This window comes from Falco cherrug, chromosome 10 (assembly GCF_023634085.1).
Source record: "Falco cherrug isolate bFalChe1 chromosome 10, bFalChe1.pri, whole genome shotgun sequence".
Classification (NCBI taxonomy): Eukaryota; Metazoa; Chordata; class Aves; order Falconiformes; family Falconidae; genus Falco; species Falco cherrug.
This window is the reverse complement of record NC_073706.1, coordinates 35,488,144-35,509,183: the sequence shown is the minus strand read 5'-3', so window position 1 is coordinate 35,509,183 and position 21,040 is coordinate 35,488,144. Positions and strand designations below refer to the sequence as shown.

The window sequence follows — 21,040 nt, the reverse complement described above, 5'->3', positions numbered from 1 at the left end:
AAATCTGAATTAGAGAATAAATTATAAATAATTTCAAAAGAAAGAAAAAAATATTTAGAGTGAAAAAAACAGATAAACTAACCAGGTGAAAATATAGCATCACCAACTTTGCAGAAACAAGGTGTTGATACAGGGGTAACTGAGGTAGGGGAAGTGGTCGTTGAGGTGGAGGTCGTGACTGTGGCGGAAGTCGGGGTGGTGGTGGTTGGTTTGCGGGTGGTGATGGTGGTGGGGCTGGTGGTGGGCAGGGGTGTGCTGGTCACACACTCGTAGTTCGGGGTGCAGCAGTAGACGCGTATCCTGTAGTTGAGGCACAACTTAAATTTGCCGGTCTGGTCTTCGTTCTTGCACACCAGGCCAAAGTGGACGTCGCACTGCACGACCTGCCCGACCTGTTGGATGGCAACCTCGGGGTAGTCCTCTGCCTGGCACTCGATTTCCTTGGGCTGGTGACAGATCTTCTTGCCGGCGGCCCGGATGTGCTCGTAGGTTTCAAAGTCTCCCTGGCTGGGCCCCGGGGAGGGGAAGTCGACGTCGAACCATTCGGTCCAGGAGCACACTTCTTTTTGACAGGTGGTAATGGACGAGGTGGTGGTGGTGGTGGTGGTGGTGGTGGAGCTCACGCCAGTGGAGGATATGGTAGGTGTCGGGGTGGGTCTGGTTGTGGTGGTGGAGGTCCGCTGTGTGGTTTCTGAGGAGGTGGGCCGCGTGGTGGGGGAGGAGGTCGTGGAGGTGGAGGTCGTGACTGTGGCGGAAGTCGGGGTGGTGGTGGTTGGTTTGCGGGTGGTGATGGTGGTGGGGCTGGTGGTGGGCAGGGGTGTGCTGGTCACACACTCGTAGTTCGGGGTGCAGCAGTAGACGCGTATCCTGTAGTTGAGGCACAACTTAAATTTGCCGGTCTGGTCTTCGTTCTTGCACACCAGGCCAAAGTGGACGTCGCACTGCACGACCTGCCCGACCTGTTGGATGGCAACCTCGGGGTAGTCCTCTGCCTGGCACTCGATTTCCTTGGGCTGGTGACAGATCTTCTTGCCGGCGGCCCGGATGTGCTCGTAGGTTTCAAAGTCTCCCTGGCTGGGCCCCGGGGAGGGGAAGTCGACGTCGAACCATTCGGTCCAGGAGCACACTTCTTTTTGACAGGTGGTAATGGACGAGGTGGTGGTGGTGGTGGTGGTGGTGGTGGTGGTGGAGCTCACGCCAGTGGAGGATATGGTAGGTGTCGGGGTGGGTCTGGTTGTGGTGGTGGAGGTCCGCTGTGTGGTTTCTGAGGAGGTGGGCCGCGTGGTGGGGGAGGAGGTCGTGGAGGTGGAGGTCGTGACTGTGGCGGAAGTCGGGGTGGTGGTGGTTGGTTTGCGGGTGGTGATGGTGGTGGGGCTGGTGGTGGGCAGGGGTGTGCTGGTCACACACTCGTAGTTCGGGGTGCAGCAGTAGACGCGTATCCTGTAGTTGAGGCACAACTTAAATTTGCCGGTCTGGTCTTCGTTCTTGCACACCAGGCCAAAGTGGACGTCGCACTGCACGACCTGCCCGACCTGTTGGATGGCAACCTCGGGGTAGTCCTCTGCCTGGCACTCGATTTCCTTGGGCTGGTGACAGATCTTCTTGCCGGCGGCCCGGATGTGCTCGTAGGTTTCAAAGTCTCCCTGGCTGGGCCCCGGGGAGGGGAAGTCGACGTCGAACCATTCGGTCCAGGAGCACACTTCTTTTTGACAGGTGGTAATGGACGAGGTGGTGGTGGTGGTGGTGGTGGTGGTGGAGCTCACGCCAGTGGAGGATATGGTAGGTGTCGGGGTGGGTCTGGTTGTGGTGGTGGAGGTCCGCTGTGTGGTTTCTGAGGAGGTGGGCCGCGTGGTGGGGGAGGAGGTCGTGGAGGTGGAGGTCGTGACTGTGGCGGAAGTCGGTTTGGTGGTGGTTGGTTTACGGGTGGTGATGGTGGTGGGGCTGGTGGTGGGCAGGGGTGTGCTGGTCACACACTCGTAGTTCGGGGTGCAGCAGTAGACGCGTATCCTGTAGTTGAGGCACAACTTAAATTTGCCGGTCTGGTCTTCGTTCTTGCACACCAGGCCAAAGTGGACGTCGCACTGCACGACCTGCCCGACCTGTTGGATGGCAACCTCGGGGTAGTCCTCTGCCTGGCACTCGATTTCCTTGGGCTGGTGACAGATCTTCTTGCCGGCGGCCCGGATGTGCTCGTAGGTTTCAAAGTCTCCCTGGCTGGGCCCCGGGGAGGGGAAGTCGACGTCGAACCATTCTGTCCAGGAGCACACTTCTTTTTGACAGGTGGTAATGGACGAGGTGGTGGTGGTGGTGGTGGTGGTGGTGGAGCTCACGCCAGTGGAGGATATGGTAGGTGTCGGGGTGGGTCTGGTTGTGGTGGTGGAGGTCCGCTGTGTGGTTTCTGAGGAGGTGGGCCGCGTGGTGGGGGAGGAGGTCGTGGAGGTGGAGGTCGTGACTGTGGCGGAAGTCGGGGTGGTGGTGGTTGGTTTGCGGGTGGTGATGGTGGTGGGGCTGGTGGTGGGCAGGGGTGTGCTGGTCACACACTCGTAGTTCGGGGTGCAGCAGTAGACGCGTATCCTGTAGTTGAGGCACAACTTAAATTTGCCGGTCTGGTCTTCGTTCTTGCACACCAGGCCAAAGTGGACGTCGCACTGCACGACCTGCCCGACCTGTTGGATGGCAACCTCGGGGTAGTCCTCTGCCTGGCACTCGATTTCCTTGGGCTGGTGACAGATCTTCTTGCCGGCGGCCCGGATGTGCTCGTAGGTTTCAAAGTCTCCCTGGCTGGGCCCCGGGGAGGGGAAGTCGACGTCGAACCATTCGGTCCAGGAGCACACTTCTTTTTGACAGGTGGTAATGGACGAGGTGGTGGTGGTGGTGGTGGTGGTGGTGGAGCTCACGCCAGTGGAGGATATGGTAGGTGTCGGGGTGGGTCTGGTTGTGGTGGTGGAGGTCTGCTGTGTGGTTTCTGAGGAGGTGGGCCGCGTGGTGGGGGAGGAGGTCGTGGAGGTGGAGGTCGTGACTGTGGCGGAAGTCGGGGTGGTGGTGGTTGGTTTGCGGGTGGTGATGGTGGTGGGGCTGGTGGTGGGCAGGGGTGTGCTGGTCACACACTCGTAGTTCGGGGTGCAGCAGTAGACGCGTATCCTGTAGTTGAGGCACAACTTAAATTTGCCGGTCTGGTCTTCGTTCTTGCACACCAGGCCAAAGTGGACGTCGCACTGCACGACCTGCCCGACCTGTTGGATGGCAACCTCGGGGTAGTCCTCTGCCTGGCACTCGATTTCCTTGGGCTGGTGACAGATCTTCTTGCCGGCGGCCCGGATGTGCTCGTAGGTTTCAAAGTCTCCCTGGCTGGGCCCCGGGGAGGGGAAGTCGACGTCGAACCATTCGGTCCAGGAGCACACTTCTTTTTGACAGGTGGTAATGGACGAGGTGGTGGTGGTGGTGGTGGTGGAGCTCACGCCAGTGGAGGATATGGTAGGTGTCGGGGTGGGTCTGGTTGTGGTGGTGGAGGTCTGCTGTGTGGTTTCTGAGGAGGTGGGCCGCGTGGTGGGGGAGGAGGTCGTGGAGGTGGAGGTCGTGACTGTGGCGGAAGTCGGGGTGGTGGTGGTTGGTTTGCGGGTGGTGATGGTGGTGGGGCTGGTGGTGGGCAGGGGTGTGCTGGTCACACACTCGTAGTTCGGGGTGCAGCAGTAGACGCGTATCCTGTAGTTGAGGCACAACTTAAATTTGCCGGTCTGGTCTTCGTTCTTGCACACCAGGCCAAAGTGGACGTCGCACTGCACGACCTGCCCGACCTGTTGGATGGCAACCTCGGGGTAGTCCTCTGCCTGGCACTCGATTTCCTTGGGCTGGTGACAGATCTTCTTGCCGGCGGCCCGGATGTGCTCGTAGGTTTCAAAGTCTCCCTGGCTGGGCCCCGGGGAGGGGAAGTCGACGTCGAACCATTCGGTCCAGGAGCACACTTCTTTTTGACAGGTGGTAATGGACGAGGTGGTGGTGGTGGTGGTGGTGGTGGTGGAGCTCACGCCAGTGGAGGATATGGTAGGTGTCGGGGTGGGTCTGGTTGTGGTGGTGGAGGTCCGCTGTGTGGTTTCTGAGGAGGTGGGCCGCGTGGTGGGGGAGGAGGTCGTGGAGGTGGAGGTCGTGACTGTGGCGGAAGTCGGGGTGGTGGTGGTTGGTTTGCGGGTGGTGATGGTGGTGGGGCTGGTGGTGGGCAGGGGTGTGCTGGTCACACACTCGTAGTTCGGGGTGCAGCAGTAGACGCGTATCCTGTAGTTGAGGCACAACTTAAATTTGCCGGTCTGGTCTTCGTTCTTGCACACCAGGCCAAAGTGGACGTCGCACTGCACGACCTGCCCGACCTGTTGGATGGCAACCTCGGGGTAGTCCTCTGCCTGGCACTCGATTTCCTTGGGCTGGTGACAGATCTTCTTGCCGGCGGCCCGGATGTGCTCGTAGGTTTCAAAGTCTCCCTGGCTGGGCCCCGGGGAGGGGAAGTCGACGTCGAACCATTCGGTCCAGGAGCACACTTCTTTTTGACAGGTGGTAATGGACGAGGTGGTGGTGGTGGTGGTGGTGGTGGTGGAGCTCACGCCAGTGGAGGATATGGTAGGTGTCGGGGTGGGTCTGGTTGTGGTGGTGGAGGTCTGCTGTGTGGTTTCTGAGGAGGTGGGCCGCGTGGTGGGGGAGGAGGTCGTGGAGGTGGAGGTCGTGACTGTGGCGGAAGTCGGGGTGGTGGTGGTTGGTTTGCGGGTGGTGATGGTGGTGGGGCTGGTGGTGGGCAGGGGTGTGCTGGTCACACACTCGTAGTTCGGGGTGCAGCAGTAGACGCGTATCCTGTAGTTGAGGCACAACTTAAATTTGCCGGTCTGGTCTTCGTTCTTGCACACCAGGCCAAAGTGGACGTCGCACTGCACGACCTGCCCGACCTGTTGGATGGCAACCTCGGGGTAGTCCTCTGCCTGGCACTCGATTTCCTTGGGCTGGTGACAGATCTTCTTGCCGGCGGCCCGGATGTGCTCGTAGGTTTCAAAGTCTCCCTGGCTGGGCCCCGGGGAGGGGAAGTCGACGTCGAACCATTCGGTCCAGGAGCACACTTCTTTTTGACAGGTGGTAATGGACGAGGTGGTGGTGGTGGTGGTGGTGGTGGTGGAGCTCACGCCAGTGGAGGATATGGTAGGTGTCGGGGTGGGTCTGGTTGTGGTGGTGGAGGTCCGCTGTGTGGTTTCTGAGGAGGTGGGCCGCGTGGTGGGGGAGGAGGTCGTGGAGGTGGAGGTCGTGACTGTGGCGGAAGTCGGGGTGGTGGTGGTTGGTTTGCGGGTGGTGATGGTGGTGGGGCTGGTGGTGGGCAGGGGTGTGCTGGTCACACACTCGTAGTTCGGGGTGCAGCAGTAGACGCGTATCCTGTAGTTGAGGCACAACTTAAATTTGCCGGTCTGGTCTTCGTTCTTGCACACCAGGCCAAAGTGGACGTCGCACTGCACGACCTGCCCGACCTGTTGGATGGCAACCTCGGGGTAGTCCTCTGCCTGGCACTCGATTTCCTTGGGCTGGTGACAGATCTTCTTGCCGGCGGCCCGGATGTGCTCGTAGGTTTCAAAGTCTCCCTGGCTGGGCCCCGGGGAGGGGAAGTCGACGTCGAACCATTCGGTCCAGGAGCACACTTCTTTTTGACAGGTGGTAATGGACGAGGTGGTGGTGGTGGTGGTGGTGGTGGTGGAGCTCACGCCAGTGGAGGATATGGTAGGTGTCGGGGTGGGTCTGGTTGTGGTGGTGGAGGTCTGCTGTGTGGTTTCTGAGGAGGTGGGCCGCGTGGTGGGGGAGGAGGTCGTGGAGGTGGAGGTCGTGACTGTGGCGGAAGTCGGGGTGGTGGTGGTTGGTTTGCGGGTGGTGATGGTGGTGGGGCTGGTGGTGGGCAGGGGTGTGCTGGTCACACACTCGTAGTTCGGGGTGCAGCAGTAGACGCGTATCCTGTAGTTGAGGCACAACTTAAATTTGCCGGTCTGGTCTTCGTTCTTGCACACCAGGCCAAAGTGGACGTCGCACTGCACGACCTGCCCGACCTGTTGGATGGCAACCTCGGGGTAGTCCTCTGCCTGGCACTCGATTTCCTTGGGCTGGTGACAGATCTTCTTGCCGGCGGCCCGGATGTGCTCGTAGGTTTCAAAGTCTCCCTGGCTGGGCCCCGGGGAGGGGAAGTCGACGTCGAACCATTCGGTCCAGGAGCACACTTCTTTTTGACAGGTGGTAATGGACGAGGTGGTGGTGGTGGTGGTGGTGGTGGTGGAGCTCACGCCAGTGGAGGATATGGTAGGTGTCGGGGTGGGTCTGGTTGTGGTGGTGGAGGTCTGCTGTGTGGTTTCTGAGGAGGTGGGCCGCGTGGTGGGGGAGGAGGTCGTGGAGGTGGAGGTCGTGACTGTGGCGGAAGTCGGGGTGGTGGTGGTTGGTTTGCGGGTGGTGATGGTGGTGGGGCTGGTGGTGGGCAGGGGTGTGCTGGTCACACACTCGTAGTTCGGGGTGCAGCAGTAGACGCGTATCCTGTAGTTGAGGCACAACTTAAATTTGCCGGTCTGGTCTTCGTTCTTGCACACCAGGCCAAAGTGGACGTCGCACTGCACGACCTGCCCGACCTGTTGGATGGCAACCTCGGGGTAGTCCTCTGCCTGGCACTCGATTTCCTTGGGCTGGTGACAGATCTTCTTGCCGGCGGCCCGGATGTGCTCGTAGGTTTCAAAGTCTCCCTGGCTGGGCCCCGGGGAGGGGAAGTCGACGTCGAACCATTCGGTCCAGGAGCACACTTCTTTTTGACAGGTGGTAATGGACGAGGTGGTGGTGGTGGTGGTGGTGGTGGTGGAGCTCACGCCAGTGGAGGATATGGTAGGTGTCGGGGTGGGTCTGGTTGTGGTGGTGGAGGTCCGCTGTGTGGTTTCTGAGGAGGTGGGCCGCGTGGTGGGGGAGGAGGTCGTGGAGGTGGAGGTCGTGACTGTGGCGGAAGTCGGGGTGGTGGTGGTTGGTTTGCGGGTGGTGATGGTGGTGGGGCTGGTGGTGGGCAGGGGTGTGCTGGTCACACACTCGTAGTTCGGGGTGCAGCAGTAGACGCGTATCCTGTAGTTGAGGCACAACTTAAATTTGCCGGTCTGGTCTTCGTTCTTGCACACCAGGCCAAAGTGGACGTCGCACTGCACGACCTGCCCGACCTGTTGGATGGCAACCTCGGGGTAGTCCTCTGCCTGGCACTCGATTTCCTTGGGCTGGTGACAGATCTTCTTGCCGGCGGCCCGGATGTGCTCGTAGGTTTCAAAGTCTCCCTGGCTGGGCCCCGGGGAGGGGAAGTCGACGTCGAACCATTCGGTCCAGGAGCACACTTCTTTTTGACAGGTGGTAATGGACGAGGTGGTGGTGGTGGTGGTGGTGGTGGTGGAGCTCACGCCAGTGGAGGATATGGTAGGTGTCGGGGTGGGTCTGGTTGTGGTGGTGGAGGTCTGCTGTGTGGTTTCTGAGGAGGTGGGCCGCGTGGTGGGGGAGGAGGTCGTGGAGGTGGAGGTCGTGACTGTGGCGGAAGTCGGTTTGGTGGTGGTTGGTTTGCGGGTGGTGATGGTGGTGGGGCTGGTGGTGGGCAGGGGTGTGCTGGTCACACACTCGTAGTTCGGGGTGCAGCAGTAGACGCGTATCCTGTAGTTGAGGCACAACTTAAATTTGCCGGTCTGGTCTTCGTTCTTGCACACCAGGCCAAAGTGGACGTCGCACTGCACGACCTGCCCGACCTGTTGGATGGCAACCTCGGGGTAGTCCTCTGCCTGGCACTCGATTTCCTTGGGCTGGTGACAGATCTTCTTGCCGGCGGCCCGGATGTGCTCGTAGGTTTCAAAGTCTCCCTGGCTGGGCCCCGGGGAGGGGAAGTCGACGTCGAACCATTCGGTCCAGGAGCACACTTCTTTTTGACAGGTGGTAATGGACGAGGTGGTGGTGGTGGTGGTGGTGGTGGTGGAGCTCACGCCAGTGGAGGATATGGTAGGTGTCGGGGTGGGTCTGGTTGTGGTGGTGGAGGTCTGCTGTGTGGTTTCTGAGGAGGTGGGCCGCGTGGTGGGGGAGGAGGTCGTGGAGGTGGAGGTCGTGACTGTGGCGGAAGTCGGGGTGGTGGTGGTTGGTTTGCGGGTGGTGATGGTGGTGGGGCTGGTGGTGGGCAGGGGTGTGCTGGTCACACACTCGTAGTTCGGGGTGCAGCAGTAGACGCGTATCCTGTAGTTGAGGCACAACTTAAATTTGCCGGTCTGGTCTTCGTTCTTGCACACCAGGCCAAAGTGGACGTCGCACTGCACGACCTGCCCGACCTGTTGGATGGCAACCTCGGGGTAGTCCTCTGCCTGGCACTCGATTTCCTTGGGCTGGTGACAGATCTTCTTGCCGGCGGCCCGGATGTGCTCGTAGGTTTCAAAGTCTCCCTGGCTGGGCCCCGGGGAGGGGAAGTCGACGTCGAACCATTCGGTCCAGGAGCACACTTCTTTTTGACAGGTGGTAATGGACGAGGTGGTGGTGGTGGTGGTGGTGGTGGTGGAGCTCACGCCAGTGGAGGATATGGTAGGTGTCGGGGTGGGTCTGGTTGTGGTGGTGGAGGTCTGCTGTGTGGTTTCTGAGGAGGTGGGCCGCGTGGTGGGGGAGGAGGTCGTGGAGGTGGAGGTCGTGACTGTGGCGGAAGTCGGGGTGGTGGTGGTTGGTTTGCGGGTGGTGATGGTGGTGGGGCTGGTGGTGGGCAGGGGTGTGCTGGTCACACACTCGTAGTTCGGGGTGCAGCAGTAGACGCGTATCCTGTAGTTGAGGCACAACTTAAATTTGCCGGTCTGGTCTTCGTTCTTGCACACCAGGCCAAAGTGGACGTCGCACTGCACGACCTGCCCGACCTGTTGGATGGCAACCTCGGGGTAGTCCTCTGCCTGGCACTCGATTTCCTTGGGCTGGTGACAGATCTTCTTGCCGGCGGCCCGGATGTGCTCGTAGGTTTCAAAGTCTCCCTGGCTGGGCCCCGGGGAGGGGAAGTCGACGTCGAACCATTCTGTCCAGGAGCACACTTCTTTTTGACAGGTGGTAATGGACGAGGTGGTGGTGGTGGTGGTGGTGGTGGTGGAGCTCACGCCAGTGGAGGATATGGTAGGTGTCGGGGTGGGTCTGGTTGTGGTGGTGGAGGTCCGCTGTGTGGTTTCTGAGGAGGTGGGCCGCGTGGTGGGGGAGGAGGTCGTGGAGGTGGAGGTCGTGACTGTGGCGGAAGTCGGTTTGGTGGTGGTTGGTTTGCGGGTGGTGATGGTGGTGGGGCTGGTGGTGGGCAGGGGTGTGCTGGTCACACACTCGTAGTTCGGGGTGCAGCAGTAGACGCGTATCCTGTAGTTGAGGCACAACTTAAATTTGCCGGTCTGGTCTTCGTTCTTGCACACCAGGCCAAAGTGGACGTCGCACTGCACGACCTGCCCGACCTGTTGGATGGCAACCTCGGGGTAGTCCTCTGCCTGGCACTCGATTTCCTTGGGCTGGTGACAGATCTTCTTGCCGGCGGCCCGGATGTGCTCGTAGGTTTCAAAGTCTCCCTGGCTGGGCCCCGGGGAGGGGAAGTCGACGTCGAACCATTCGGTCCAGGAGCACACTTCTTTTTGACAGGTGGTAATGGACGAGGTGGTGGTGGTGGTGGTGGTGGTGGTGGAGCTCACGCCAGTGGAGGATATGGTAGGTGTCGGGGTGGGTCTGGTTGTGGTGGTGGAGGTCCGCTGTGTGGTTTCTGAGGAGGTGGGCCGCGTGGTGGGGGAGGAGGTCGTGGAGGTGGAGGTCGTGACTGTGGCGGAAGTCGGTTTGGTGGTGGTTGGTTTGCGGGTGGTGATGGTGGTGGGGCTGGTGGTGGGCAGGGGTGTGCTGGTCACACACTCGTAGTTCGGGGTGCAGCAGTAGACGCGTATCCTGTAGTTGAGGCACAACTTAAATTTGCCGGTCTGGTCTTCGTTCTTGCACACCAGGCCAAAGTGGACGTCGCACTGCACGACCTGCCCGACCTGTTGGATGGCAACCTCGGGGTAGTCCTCTGCCTGGCACTCGATTTCCTTGGGCTGGTGACAGATCTTCTTGCCGGCGGCCCGGATGTGCTCGTAGGTTTCAAAGTCTCCCTGGCTGGGCCCCGGGGAGGGGAAGTCGACGTCGAACCATTCGGTCCAGGAGCACACTTCTTTTTGACAGGTGGTAATGGACGAGGTGGTGGTGGTGGTGGTGGTGGTGGTGGAGCTCACGCCAGTGGAGGATATGGTAGGTGTCGGGGTGGGTCTGGTTGTGGTGGTGGAGGTCTGCTGTGTGGTTTCTGAGGAGGTGGGCCGCGTGGTGGGGGAGGAGGTCGTGGAGGTGGAGGTCGTGACTGTGGCGGAAGTCGGGGTGGTGGTGGTTGGTTTGCGGGTGGTGATGGTGGTGGGGCTGGTGGTGGGCAGGGGTGTGCTGGTCACACACTCGTAGTTCGGGGTGCAGCAGTAGACGCGTATCCTGTAGTTGAGGCACAACTTAAATTTGCCGGTCTGGTCTTCGTTCTTGCACACCAGGCCAAAGTGGACGTCGCACTGCACGACCTGCCCGACCTGTTGGATGGCAACCTCGGGGTAGTCCTCTGCCTGGCACTCGATTTCCTTGGGCTGGTGACAGATCTTCTTGCCGGCGGCCCGGATGTGCTCGTAGGTTTCAAAGTCTCCCTGGCTGGGCCCCGGGGAGGGGAAGTCGACGTCGAACCATTCGGTCCAGGAGCACACTTCTTTTTGACAGGTGGTAATGGACGAGGTGGTGGTGGTGGTGGTGGTGGTGGTGGAGCTCACGCCAGTGGAGGATATGGTAGGTGTCGGGGTGGGTCTGGTTGTGGTGGTGGAGGTCTGCTGTGTGGTTTCTGAGGAGGTGGGCCGCGTGGTGGGGGAGGAGGTCGTGGAGGTGGAGGTCGTGACTGTGGCGGAAGTCGGTTTGGTGGTGGTTGGTTTGCGGGTGGTGATGGTGGTGGGGCTGGTGGTGGGCAGGGGTGTGCTGGTCACACACTCGTAGTTCGGGGTGCAGCAGTAGACGCGTATCCTGTAGTTGAGGCACAACTTAAATTTGCCGGTCTGGTCTTCGTTCTTGCACACCAGGCCAAAGTGGACGTCGCACTGCACGACCTGCCCGACCTGTTGGATGGCAACCTCGGGGTAGTCCTCTGCCTGGCACTCGATTTCCTTGGGCTGGTGACAGATCTTCTTGCCGGCGGCCCGGATGTGCTCGTAGGTTTCAAAGTCTCCCTGGCTGGGCCCCGGGGAGGGGAAGTCGACGTCGAACCATTCGGTCCAGGAGCACACTTCTTTTTGACAGGTGGTAATGGACGAGGTGGTGGTGGTGGTGGTGGTGGTGGTGGAGCTCACGCCAGTGGAGGATATGGTAGGTGTCGGGGTGGGTCTGGTTGTGGTGGTGGAGGTCTGCTGTGTGGTTTCTGAGGAGGTGGGCCGCGTGGTGGGGGAGGAGGTCGTGGAGGTGGAGGTCGTGACTGTGGCGGAAGTCGGGGTGGTGGTGGTTGGTTTGCGGGTGGTGATGGTGGTGGGGCTGGTGGTGGGCAGGGGTGTGCTGGTCACACACTCGTAGTTCGGGGTGCAGCAGTAGACGCGTATCCTGTAGTTGAGGCACAACTTAAATTTGCCGGTCTGGTCTTCGTTCTTGCACACCAGGCCAAAGTGGACGTCGCACTGCACGACCTGCCCGACCTGTTGGATGGCAACCTCGGGGTAGTCCTCTGCCTGGCACTCGATTTCCTTGGGCTGGTGACAGATCTTCTTGCCGGCGGCCCGGATGTGCTCGTAGGTTTCAAAGTCTCCCTGGCTGGGCCCCGGGGAGGGGAAGTCGACGTCGAACCATTCGGTCCAGGAGCACACTTCTTTTTGACAGGTGGTAATGGACGAGGTGGTGGTGGTGGTGGTGGAGCTCACGCCAGTGGAGGATATGGTAGGTGTCGGGGTGGGCCTTGAAGTTTTTGTTGTTTGTGTTTCGTATGTAGTGTGGGTTGTTGTTTCTGATGTAGTTTCAGTGTGTATATATCCTGTTTCTGGTGGCATTGTTGAAATTGTAGTGCTTTTATGTTTTGTTATTAAGTGTGGTGTTGTTGGTAGTTCTGTGTACGGTGTACTTTGAGTCGTAGCTATTTGGGTGGGTGTTGGTTTTGTGGAAGTTGTAGTAGGCGCTTTACTTGTTGGGCATGGTACTGTTATATTTTGACAGCATTTAAATCTTATTTCATAATTATAGCAGATTGGTGGTAGTTGGTCTTTATTGTAGCATATCAACCCTTCTTCCGTGTTACATGTTATATGTTGTTCTAGTAGGGGATATGGTACATCAGGGAACCTTACTGCTCTGCATTCAACAGCCTTTCTGTTATTACAGACTTTGTATCCCTTCTTTTCAATGTTGTGTATTGTGTCAAAATCTCCATCATCATATCCAGACCCTGGGTAACTTGCATCGTACCACATTGACCAGTAGCATTCTTCTTCAATACAAGGTTGAGATGTTGAAGCAGAAGAAGTTACAGATGTTGTCATTTCACTTGTGCTTGTAGTTGTTTCTTTAGTAGTTGAAGTTGTGAATGTTGTACTTTCAGAAGTTGTAGTAAGTGGTAATGTAGTGGTTGAAAATGATGTGGTTTCTTCAGTTGAACTTGATGTTTCTGTGCTTTTAGCTGGTGTCATGGTTGGTGTTGATGTGCTGAAATTTGTTGTGGAAGAACATGGTACAAAAGCACAGCATAAGATTCTTATTTCATAATTGTAGCACATTGTTGAAATCTGATCTTTGTTGTAACATATAAGACCAGCTGTTGTACTGCATTCTACTTCTTGGCCAAGGTCTTTTAGTGTTATGTTAGGGTATTTCTCTGCTCTGCATTGAACATCCCGTGGAGCTTTACAGACTTCATAACCTTTAGCTCTCAAATCTTGAAAGGTTTCAAAATCTCCACCATCGTAGCCAGGGGTTTGCTGACTCCCGTCATACCATTCTGACCACTCACAGACTTCATGAACACATATTGATGTAGTTGGTGTCACTGTGAAAGTGAAAAATAAGGTATCAGGAAACTTATCTTCCTTCATATATTTCCTTTTTTATTTTATTAAATGGGCTGAAAATTTTCCTAAGGTCATTTTCTTGCATGATGAGCCTGTAGTGCATCAGTTTATTGTTCTTATAATTTCGTATGAAGTAGAACAGAAAATCTATCACGTAGCAATTTAATGTACCAATGTGCTTGGAACTGTCAATTCCAAAAAGAATGCTTATTATATTTTACAAAGGGCTGAAATAAGTCTCAGACATAGTTTATACACATTGGGTGGTTGGAAATAACTTTTTGTTGTTGTTGTTTTGCCTTTGATTTAATGTAATTTCTTGTTTGTTTTTTTTTCAGTATTTATCAGTCTCTCCATAGTGTCAAAGCCTGATTGAAATCCAGTGGAAAGAATAACATTTAGTCTAGATTCATAGGTTCCTTTTTCTTCCAAATGCATTGACTCCTTATGTGATATGCTGCATTGTCTTTTCTCTTCCATTTAACATAAAAGATGTCTAATGCAGCATTATTAGCACCCCTACACTTCATAGTGTAGCCCTAGTCTTAAGAAACCATTTATTGGTTGGAGAGCAGTCTGTAAGCTTTTGCAGGTGAATTCTTACTGTGAAATGGCTGGAAAATGCTTAATGAATTCCAGCTAGGCTGGTGTTTTCTGTGTTTCAAAACTTGTTGTTTTAATTTTATACTGAATAAGTATTTAATTAAACAACTTGTGCACCTAGTAATTACAGATTACCAACCTGAAGAATGCTGAACAAGAATACTAAAAATGAAAATTTCGGTGTCTTAATGCCAATATCTGAGCAGTCCACTTAGTACTGTAATTATAAATACCATGAACCTTATCAGGAATTTTTCAAAAAGTAGCAATACTGTAATTGCCACTACAGAAAATTCTACAGAAAAATAATGACTTATTCAGTAAAGATTATTCCAGCTATAGAAACTGTTACAGTTACACATAATAAATCTGACACTGATTTTTTAATCGTTCACCAGAAAGCTAAGCAAAATAATAGTATCAAACCAGTGTGCAGTGGTTTTGATTTTGGCGTTTTTAGAAGTGGTTTTATTTTCTGTTTATTTCCTTGTGTTAGTTTGTTTACCAAATATCGACTGAAACCAAATACAAATAACAAATGAGACTTGCTGTCTTTTATTTTGAGGTTGCATTAATCCATTTATGTTGTGAGTGTGGGCATGGTTTTGTAGCTCTTGTTTTACTCTCTAATGAAGGAATATGCCCTTACGGGCTGTAAAGGCTGTACCTGTGGAAGTAGCAACAGGTGGCGTAGTGCTGAAGTGAAACGTTGTTGTTGTGGGTGATGTTGAGACTGGACATCCATAGACAAACCTTTCAATAGTTCCATTGGGACCACAGACCGCAACAATACACCCTCCTGTGCCATCTGTAGTATTGTAGATCACATCTCTATAGTTGTATTTACGTCCCTCATAAATGCAGACACATTCTGTAAATCAGGAGAGGGTGTTACTGTTTGTTATCCAAAACACAGAGTTCCTCAAATATATCCTATACAGATAAAACCAACATTGTCAACATACCATTTTCATCATATTTGCATTTTTTGCCATGAATTGTGCATTCACTGGAAAAGAAAAAAAAGGAGATTATGATGTGAATATATTGGTTCATGACATCATTTTATTGTTTCATTTTTTTGCTATTTTCAATTCTTTGCTATTCATTCAGTGTTTATACGTAGAAAGACCCTATCTTCTCTGAGTTAGATGTTCAGTTCTCCTGTACAAATTCAGATTAGGTAGGATGACTCTGTTTTCTAGCAAGAAAGGCAGCTTTTCTGTGTCAGCATAGTAAACATGCAGTATTGTTATTGGTGCTTTTGGGAGCTGGGCAACGATGTGGGGAGGGGTTCTGAAATGTTCTTATCTCCCTGACTGGTAGTTATTTTTTGTAAGGGAAGGTGCAGTAAATGTATAATTTTGAGAAAGCATCACTGTATCACAGATATTGAGGTTGTCTACACAGCGAATCTCAGACTTCCAAAAGATGCAGGAATATATTCTGGTTTTAAAGGGAATTATCTATTATCTGTTAAGAACTGAATATTGATATATTTATTTACAGTGACTAAGGGCATCTGTACGCTGAACAAACTCAAGTAAATATAGACATGTATTTAACAGGTTAGGTTTAGTGCTGTTAATGATGTAGCTGAGGCAGGCAAAGCTGTCTCTGAACTGCAAAACATGCCATGAAATTTGGGTTAGTTCAGCTGAGTTTCTCGCTAAGCTCTCTGCCATTCTGACTGCACCGCTTACAGTATTCAAGTGTAGCTACTCTAAAGGTATCTTAGAACAGGTGTTAACTGCTTCCCAACTGGTTCTGCTAACTTTGTGCTATTTGACAGAAGGCTTAGCAGCACTTGTCCCAGCATGTCATCGGTTCTGACAGAATGTGTAAGAATACTTGCTAACAGTTGCAAATATGGAAGTACCAGGACAATAACAGAAACAAGATCAAAACTATGAAGATTAGTCGCCTACTAACTTCTAAATAATTTCACATAGTAACTGTAGGACTATCTTAATAAAAATTATCCGGCTATTTTCATAACTATTATTATTTTAATTTGCTTTTCCTTAATTTAATAATAATAATAATAATAATAATAATTTTAAAGTACTTCAGTTAGAGTACAGAATAACAGAAAATTAATCTCTCTATGGTAAAATGTTTCACCATGTCATCATTTAATTTCCTGGGGAAGGAAGAATGTTAGACGTTATTCAGCAGCCTGAGTGGCCTAGTTCCTGTGGGCAAACAAACTTAATGCATGATCAATTATGTTCCACAGCTTTAAATTCAACATTTAAAAATCTTTACTAATCCTACCATGATTGACAATTCTGCTTTGAAGGCATCTGCATTCCTGGTTTGTAATTTTTTCCATTTTCATAACAACCACAATTAGAAACACAAGTCATGGTTTCCTCATCAAAATAGGGCTTATTCTTTGGACACTGCGGATAGCAGCCTGCAATAAAAAATGAGAGTTATGTTGATACATGGCCTTTCACAAGTAGAAGTAACTCTATACTCTCCTTATATCTGCTTTCCCTATATTATCCCATATGGCAAGTGGACTTCCAGACTCTCTCTCTTCTGTTCCTTTGACTGCACATGAAGCTTTGGAGCATTTTGTCCTCATCTTCTCTCCAAACAATTTCATAGCCATTAGGCAGTAATTAGAAAATCTCTTCTTATAATTTCTAATATAAACATGTCATATGCTAAGTAACATGAATTTGGTTAATCATACTGCATTTTAGCTTCTTATAAGTAGAATAAGATATGCATAATTATGTTTACCTTCCAAACCTCTCAACTCATGAAGGCATTTCCCACTTGGATTATTGCAGGTCTTCATGCAAGGGGCTCCACATGGCTGGTAATGCCACTCACATTCCCCTTGTGGATTGTAGTAATCACAGAACAGAGCTAGAGGAAGAAGGAATGACAGAAAAAGACTTTTGATCTTTTTGCTCTACAGTATTCCAGTTTTGCTGGGTAAAAATCCCATGGGAGCAGCATAGTCACATAGGTGGTGAAAGCTATATTGTCTTATTTCTAATTTAAAACAATTGTTGCACTTCTACCACCTTTTGACACCGATAAAGTTATAAAACATAGAACAGACTTATACATTAAGCATGAAAATCAATTAATTGAATCACTGATTTTAGCTAGTATGCACTAATATTTATTTACACTGAGCCTGATGTAGACAGGTGGGAGTGTAATACAATATTATAGTTCACCAGTGGTGTGTCATGATTGACAAGTAAATCAGACAGTAGTGACACCCCTTGTCAGGTTACTATCAATAGTTTCATTTTAAGAAAATAGATTGGCTTCCAGTGATTTAGTCAACTTGCTTTGTAGGTTTTTTTGCTGGTTTTAGAATACAGCAATGCCTCTTACAAATATAATTACATCCTTCTTTCTTTCTTTGTCCCATTTGTTTTTCTTCAGCACCCCCCCCTTTTTTTTTTCCCCTCTAGACCCCTTCAAAATGTAGTAGGGTGAAACTCACGACAAATGGATGGAGTCCTCCATGAAATGCAGATGTCCCGCTCATTACACACTTGAGCATAGGCAGCTACTGCTGTACAGAAACATTCACAGTCTCCTCCAGTGTCGCAGGCACAAGCGTCATCCACACATGCTTGATAATATTCATTTGGTTCAACCTGTTGGAGAAAACATTTGAGTTTTCATGCATTTGTCCTCTTTGAAAAAGCATTCATTGTCCTAAAAAATGTGAATAAAATATCTTAAACTGACAACTCTGTATGTGTGAGAGAGAAGAAAAGAGAAAACCATGAGAATGCTTTGAGAAATTAAGAGGAAAATGTAGAATAAAGATATTACTAATAAGTCATAATTCTAAGAACTATTTGATGTTGAAGATACATTTGCAGAACTAATAGTTGCATTACTACAAGCTAGCACACAGTCATACATATCAGAAGGATGATATTCATATTAGTAGAAAATTATCCCATTATCCCATTAGAAAATAAACATATCTTGAGATTTATCTGTGATTGCCCCTTCTAATAAAAACAACAACAAAAACAACAACAAAACCAAAACAACCTATCCGTTTCTTTAGTGTACTAGCTCAAGGCACAAGCTGAGAAAATGAAAGTGAAAATACTTTCTATGCAGTCTCCCTGGAACTTGGTTTGATTTCACCTTGTCAAGCATGACAAAGTGTTTTTTATTGTATTTTTCAGCTCTCCCACATAAAAATTAATGTAATTTATGGCTCAAGACAACTTAAGACTGAAGTTTTTGCCATACCTCGGAGTGACACTTTGCAAACACTTCACTGGTAATGATGCTGCATTGCTTCTGTGCCCAGGCTTTCCTGTATGGATTTGCAGTGCATGGATCTTTGGTACGATTGGCATTTGGGCAACTAGAAGACACTTTCCAGCTGTTGGCAAACTCCAGCACATTTCCTACCACGGACTGACTGCGAGTAGTGAAGTCATTATTTCCATTGCCATCATAGTTTCCGCAAAGTCCGCAGACGTGTCCCTGCATGGGGATAAACGCAAAAAGACAGAGATCAGTAAGGCACAGTTTCTCAGTAACTGTGAGTAATAGACCTTCAGAATTAATCTTATTTAAGATTATCTGGTCCTCTTCAGTAACAGGCTTGGGTATTTTTGTAAAATACCTTTCTTGAAGAGATGTCTCTAACTTGTTGTTAGGAAGGGTAAGGACAGGAAGCAGAAGAGACTCATGGGTTTTGCTCTTAGTATTGAGCTAATTAGTTTTATCTAAACCTGAACATAGCTCTTCAGCGTGGCTTTTCATGAAGAAAGCTACTGATGTGGTTACTGTTACGCCATTGTTGAATAATGTAAATTAAGGAAGAATAAGTAGTACTCAATCTAAGTCAACACTACAAGGATAATAATATGCAATTTCTGCTCTTTCAGTCTTCTGGTTATAGCCCAAATTTCCATTTTTTTCTTTAGGAGATAACATGAATATCTTTCAGAAATAGTTTTATCCAGGTTTTGGATTTTAAAATGTACCTGAAAGCTGGGACTAAGTTTGATGAATATACTGGTTTTCTTGTCCCACATGAGTATCAGACCAACAGTAGTGTCAACCACCAGGTAGATGCCCATGGAACGGATTTGGAATGGCATTTTTCCTCCAGGTGCCCTCTGGATGACATCAGAGCGTCCATCACTGAGTACCAGCTCAAAGTTCTAGGACAGGAAAAGAAAAGCTCAGAGGTCGATTTAAAAAGTCACCTCTTGGGTACAATTTTATATATTGCCAATAACTGTTATTAAAATAGCAACTCTGTTATCATTATAATTGTTTTATTCAACAACATCATGTTAGGCAATTTCTCTTTGGAATTCCCTCCTCTGCTTTCTCTAGCAGAGACAAGAACTGTTAGCAGTGAACAAAGAAGCGTAGTAACATTTTCACTGTCTTGGAGGACACTTCTATGATGCAGTCTATCTGGGACAGCCTGTTCCATCCTTCTGGCCCATTAGACCTGAGGTAAATCTTATTAAAGAAAATACTTACCCCCAGGAAAACTTTAATAGACTTAGAGCAGGTGGTTCCTGTGGTGCCACATGGAATGTTCTCAGTGATGACTCTGAATGTTCCCTGGTTCATAGTTTGTTGACCACAGTAGTTCTGAAACACAGGAACGATATTCAGTGTTAACTATGCTACAAGGTCATATGTAAAATGGAAGGTACTTCAACAGTGCTAAAATCTGGGAAGGACTCCGTTACCTGGACCAGAACATATTCACAGTCTCCTTCAAAGTCAAAGCGTTTGCCATCAAAGGTGGTATAATGCCCATCTCCATAAACAGAACAGGTTTCCAGGCAGGGTTCCTCAGAGCAGTGCCATTTTCTGTTTCTGCATGTGCTGCAAAAGACAAAAAGCACTTCAAATGTAAAAACCAGACGTACACATAATATAGCTATATGCGCATTCCTGCATGTACATCTATCTGATTTTAAAAAATATTAAACCTATAATGAAAAAATAAGGTTTACTTATTCTCAGAAATGCAGCATAGCTCAAAAGCCTTTGGGATTTACCCAAAGACTGTGTTACTTCATGATGTCACGCATAGCTTGAGTTAGAAAATACTTCAAATCTTTCACATTTCCAAATCTTGTTGAATGTATGGAAATGTAAGGATTGCCTGTGAGGAAAAGAGCTTTCTTGCTTGAATGAATATGACAACATCCAAACCATATTGTTCTTCTGACCAATTGCAATTTCTCTGCTGTGTGCCATTGTAAAAAACAGACAGACCTTGCTTTTTGGGTACTAAGTGGATCATCTTACGTGGGATCACTTCCTATAAATATTGACACTGCTAGAGTGAAATGCTGTAATTCACCTAGAGCTTCAACTATTTCTTTTCAGATACTCAAAAATATTATTATTCAGTATGCTCTTACCAGTTGTTACAGCCAACTCTGACTGATTCTCCTGGACTGTAGGAAATCCCATTGTGAATACATGGACAGTCTTCTGGAGCTATACAGCCACCTTTGCCATCTAACACTTGATTATGAGGACATACGCATCCAGAGATACACTGAGTTCTGTACTGTAAGAACCACATAGAAAACATAACTCGAAGCATTTCCCTGATAGAAGAGTCCAGCTGCAGCTGGCAATTGTAAAAGATGTCCAGTTGAATATGCTTTCAACTGGGTATAAAGAGGCTATGCTTACACATTCCATATCTAGAGTCTGACAGCTCTTCTGGCATTCTGCTCCTACCACATCTGCAGTGGCATTGCCACAATCAATATAGACCATGGGATGTGCACAGACTGAAAGACAGAAAAGCCATGAGAGATGTGAGTTCAACCATGTATTTATATCTTCATGTTTCCTTACTGCAGAGTGAAGGAAAAAAAACCCTAAAGACTCCTTTGTGAGGTATGTGTACCTTAATATCATGCATTTGACCAGAAAGAGAAAATGAGTATTGTTTTGAAGTCATGCTCATCTGGTTTTTGTGCTTATGTGTGGACTGCTTGTAGGAATTCATGTTTAGTTAGCTTAGTGAAACACTTCCTTTCAGCAAAAATATTAAAAAAACAGGAAAACTAAGATCTTGGTTTACTTTGTAGTTTTCTTAGGTTTTTAGTATTTTTACTTTATTTATATTGTCGATATTTTTCTCCTCACATTTACTGAGGTGACCAAGTATTTTTTACCCCTGGGTAACCCAGGAAGTTATAACTTTTTTCAGCTATCTGAAAGGTAAGACAATATTTCTTTATATTTTGGGGTATCCTCTAAATTACAGAAGTCATCTGTTCATTTTCTTGACTGATTTCAGACTTTTACAATTTGCATCATTATGACAAAAAAAGACAGAACTG

At 50.2% G+C, this 21,040-nt stretch overlaps 1 protein-coding gene across 1 annotated transcript in view; it reads right to left on the bottom strand.

The window, feature by feature from the left end:
• Positions 1-21,040, bottom strand: part of LOC102053473 (mucin-5AC) — a 49,395-nt gene that overhangs the window by 12,949 nt on the left and 15,406 nt on the right. The window contains exons 20-43 of the mRNA XM_055722577.1: positions 20,382-20,482; positions 20,102-20,253; positions 19,418-19,556; positions 19,203-19,316; positions 18,692-18,871; positions 17,946-18,185; positions 17,173-17,329; positions 16,449-16,577; positions 15,972-16,113; positions 14,660-14,703; positions 14,362-14,565; positions 9,905-13,069; positions 9,338-9,817; positions 8,771-9,250; positions 8,204-8,683; positions 5,369-8,116; positions 4,802-5,281; positions 4,233-4,714; positions 3,107-4,196; positions 2,540-3,019; positions 1,973-2,452; positions 1,406-1,885; positions 833-1,318; positions 266-745 (exon numbers count right to left, since the gene is read on the bottom strand). Coding sequence (XP_055578552.1) covers positions 266-745; positions 833-1,318; positions 1,406-1,885; positions 1,973-2,452; positions 2,540-3,019; positions 3,107-4,196; positions 4,233-4,714; positions 4,802-5,281; positions 5,369-8,116; positions 8,204-8,683; positions 8,771-9,250; positions 9,338-9,817; positions 9,905-13,069; positions 14,362-14,565; positions 14,660-14,703; positions 15,972-16,113; positions 16,449-16,577; positions 17,173-17,329; positions 17,946-18,185; positions 18,692-18,871; positions 19,203-19,316; positions 19,418-19,556; positions 20,102-20,253; positions 20,382-20,482 — 13,413 coding nt within the window. The remainder of the gene's footprint in view (positions 1-265; positions 746-832; positions 1,319-1,405; positions 1,886-1,972; positions 2,453-2,539; positions 3,020-3,106; positions 4,197-4,232; positions 4,715-4,801; positions 5,282-5,368; positions 8,117-8,203; positions 8,684-8,770; positions 9,251-9,337; positions 9,818-9,904; positions 13,070-14,361; positions 14,566-14,659; positions 14,704-15,971; positions 16,114-16,448; positions 16,578-17,172; positions 17,330-17,945; positions 18,186-18,691; positions 18,872-19,202; positions 19,317-19,417; positions 19,557-20,101; positions 20,254-20,381; positions 20,483-21,040) is intronic.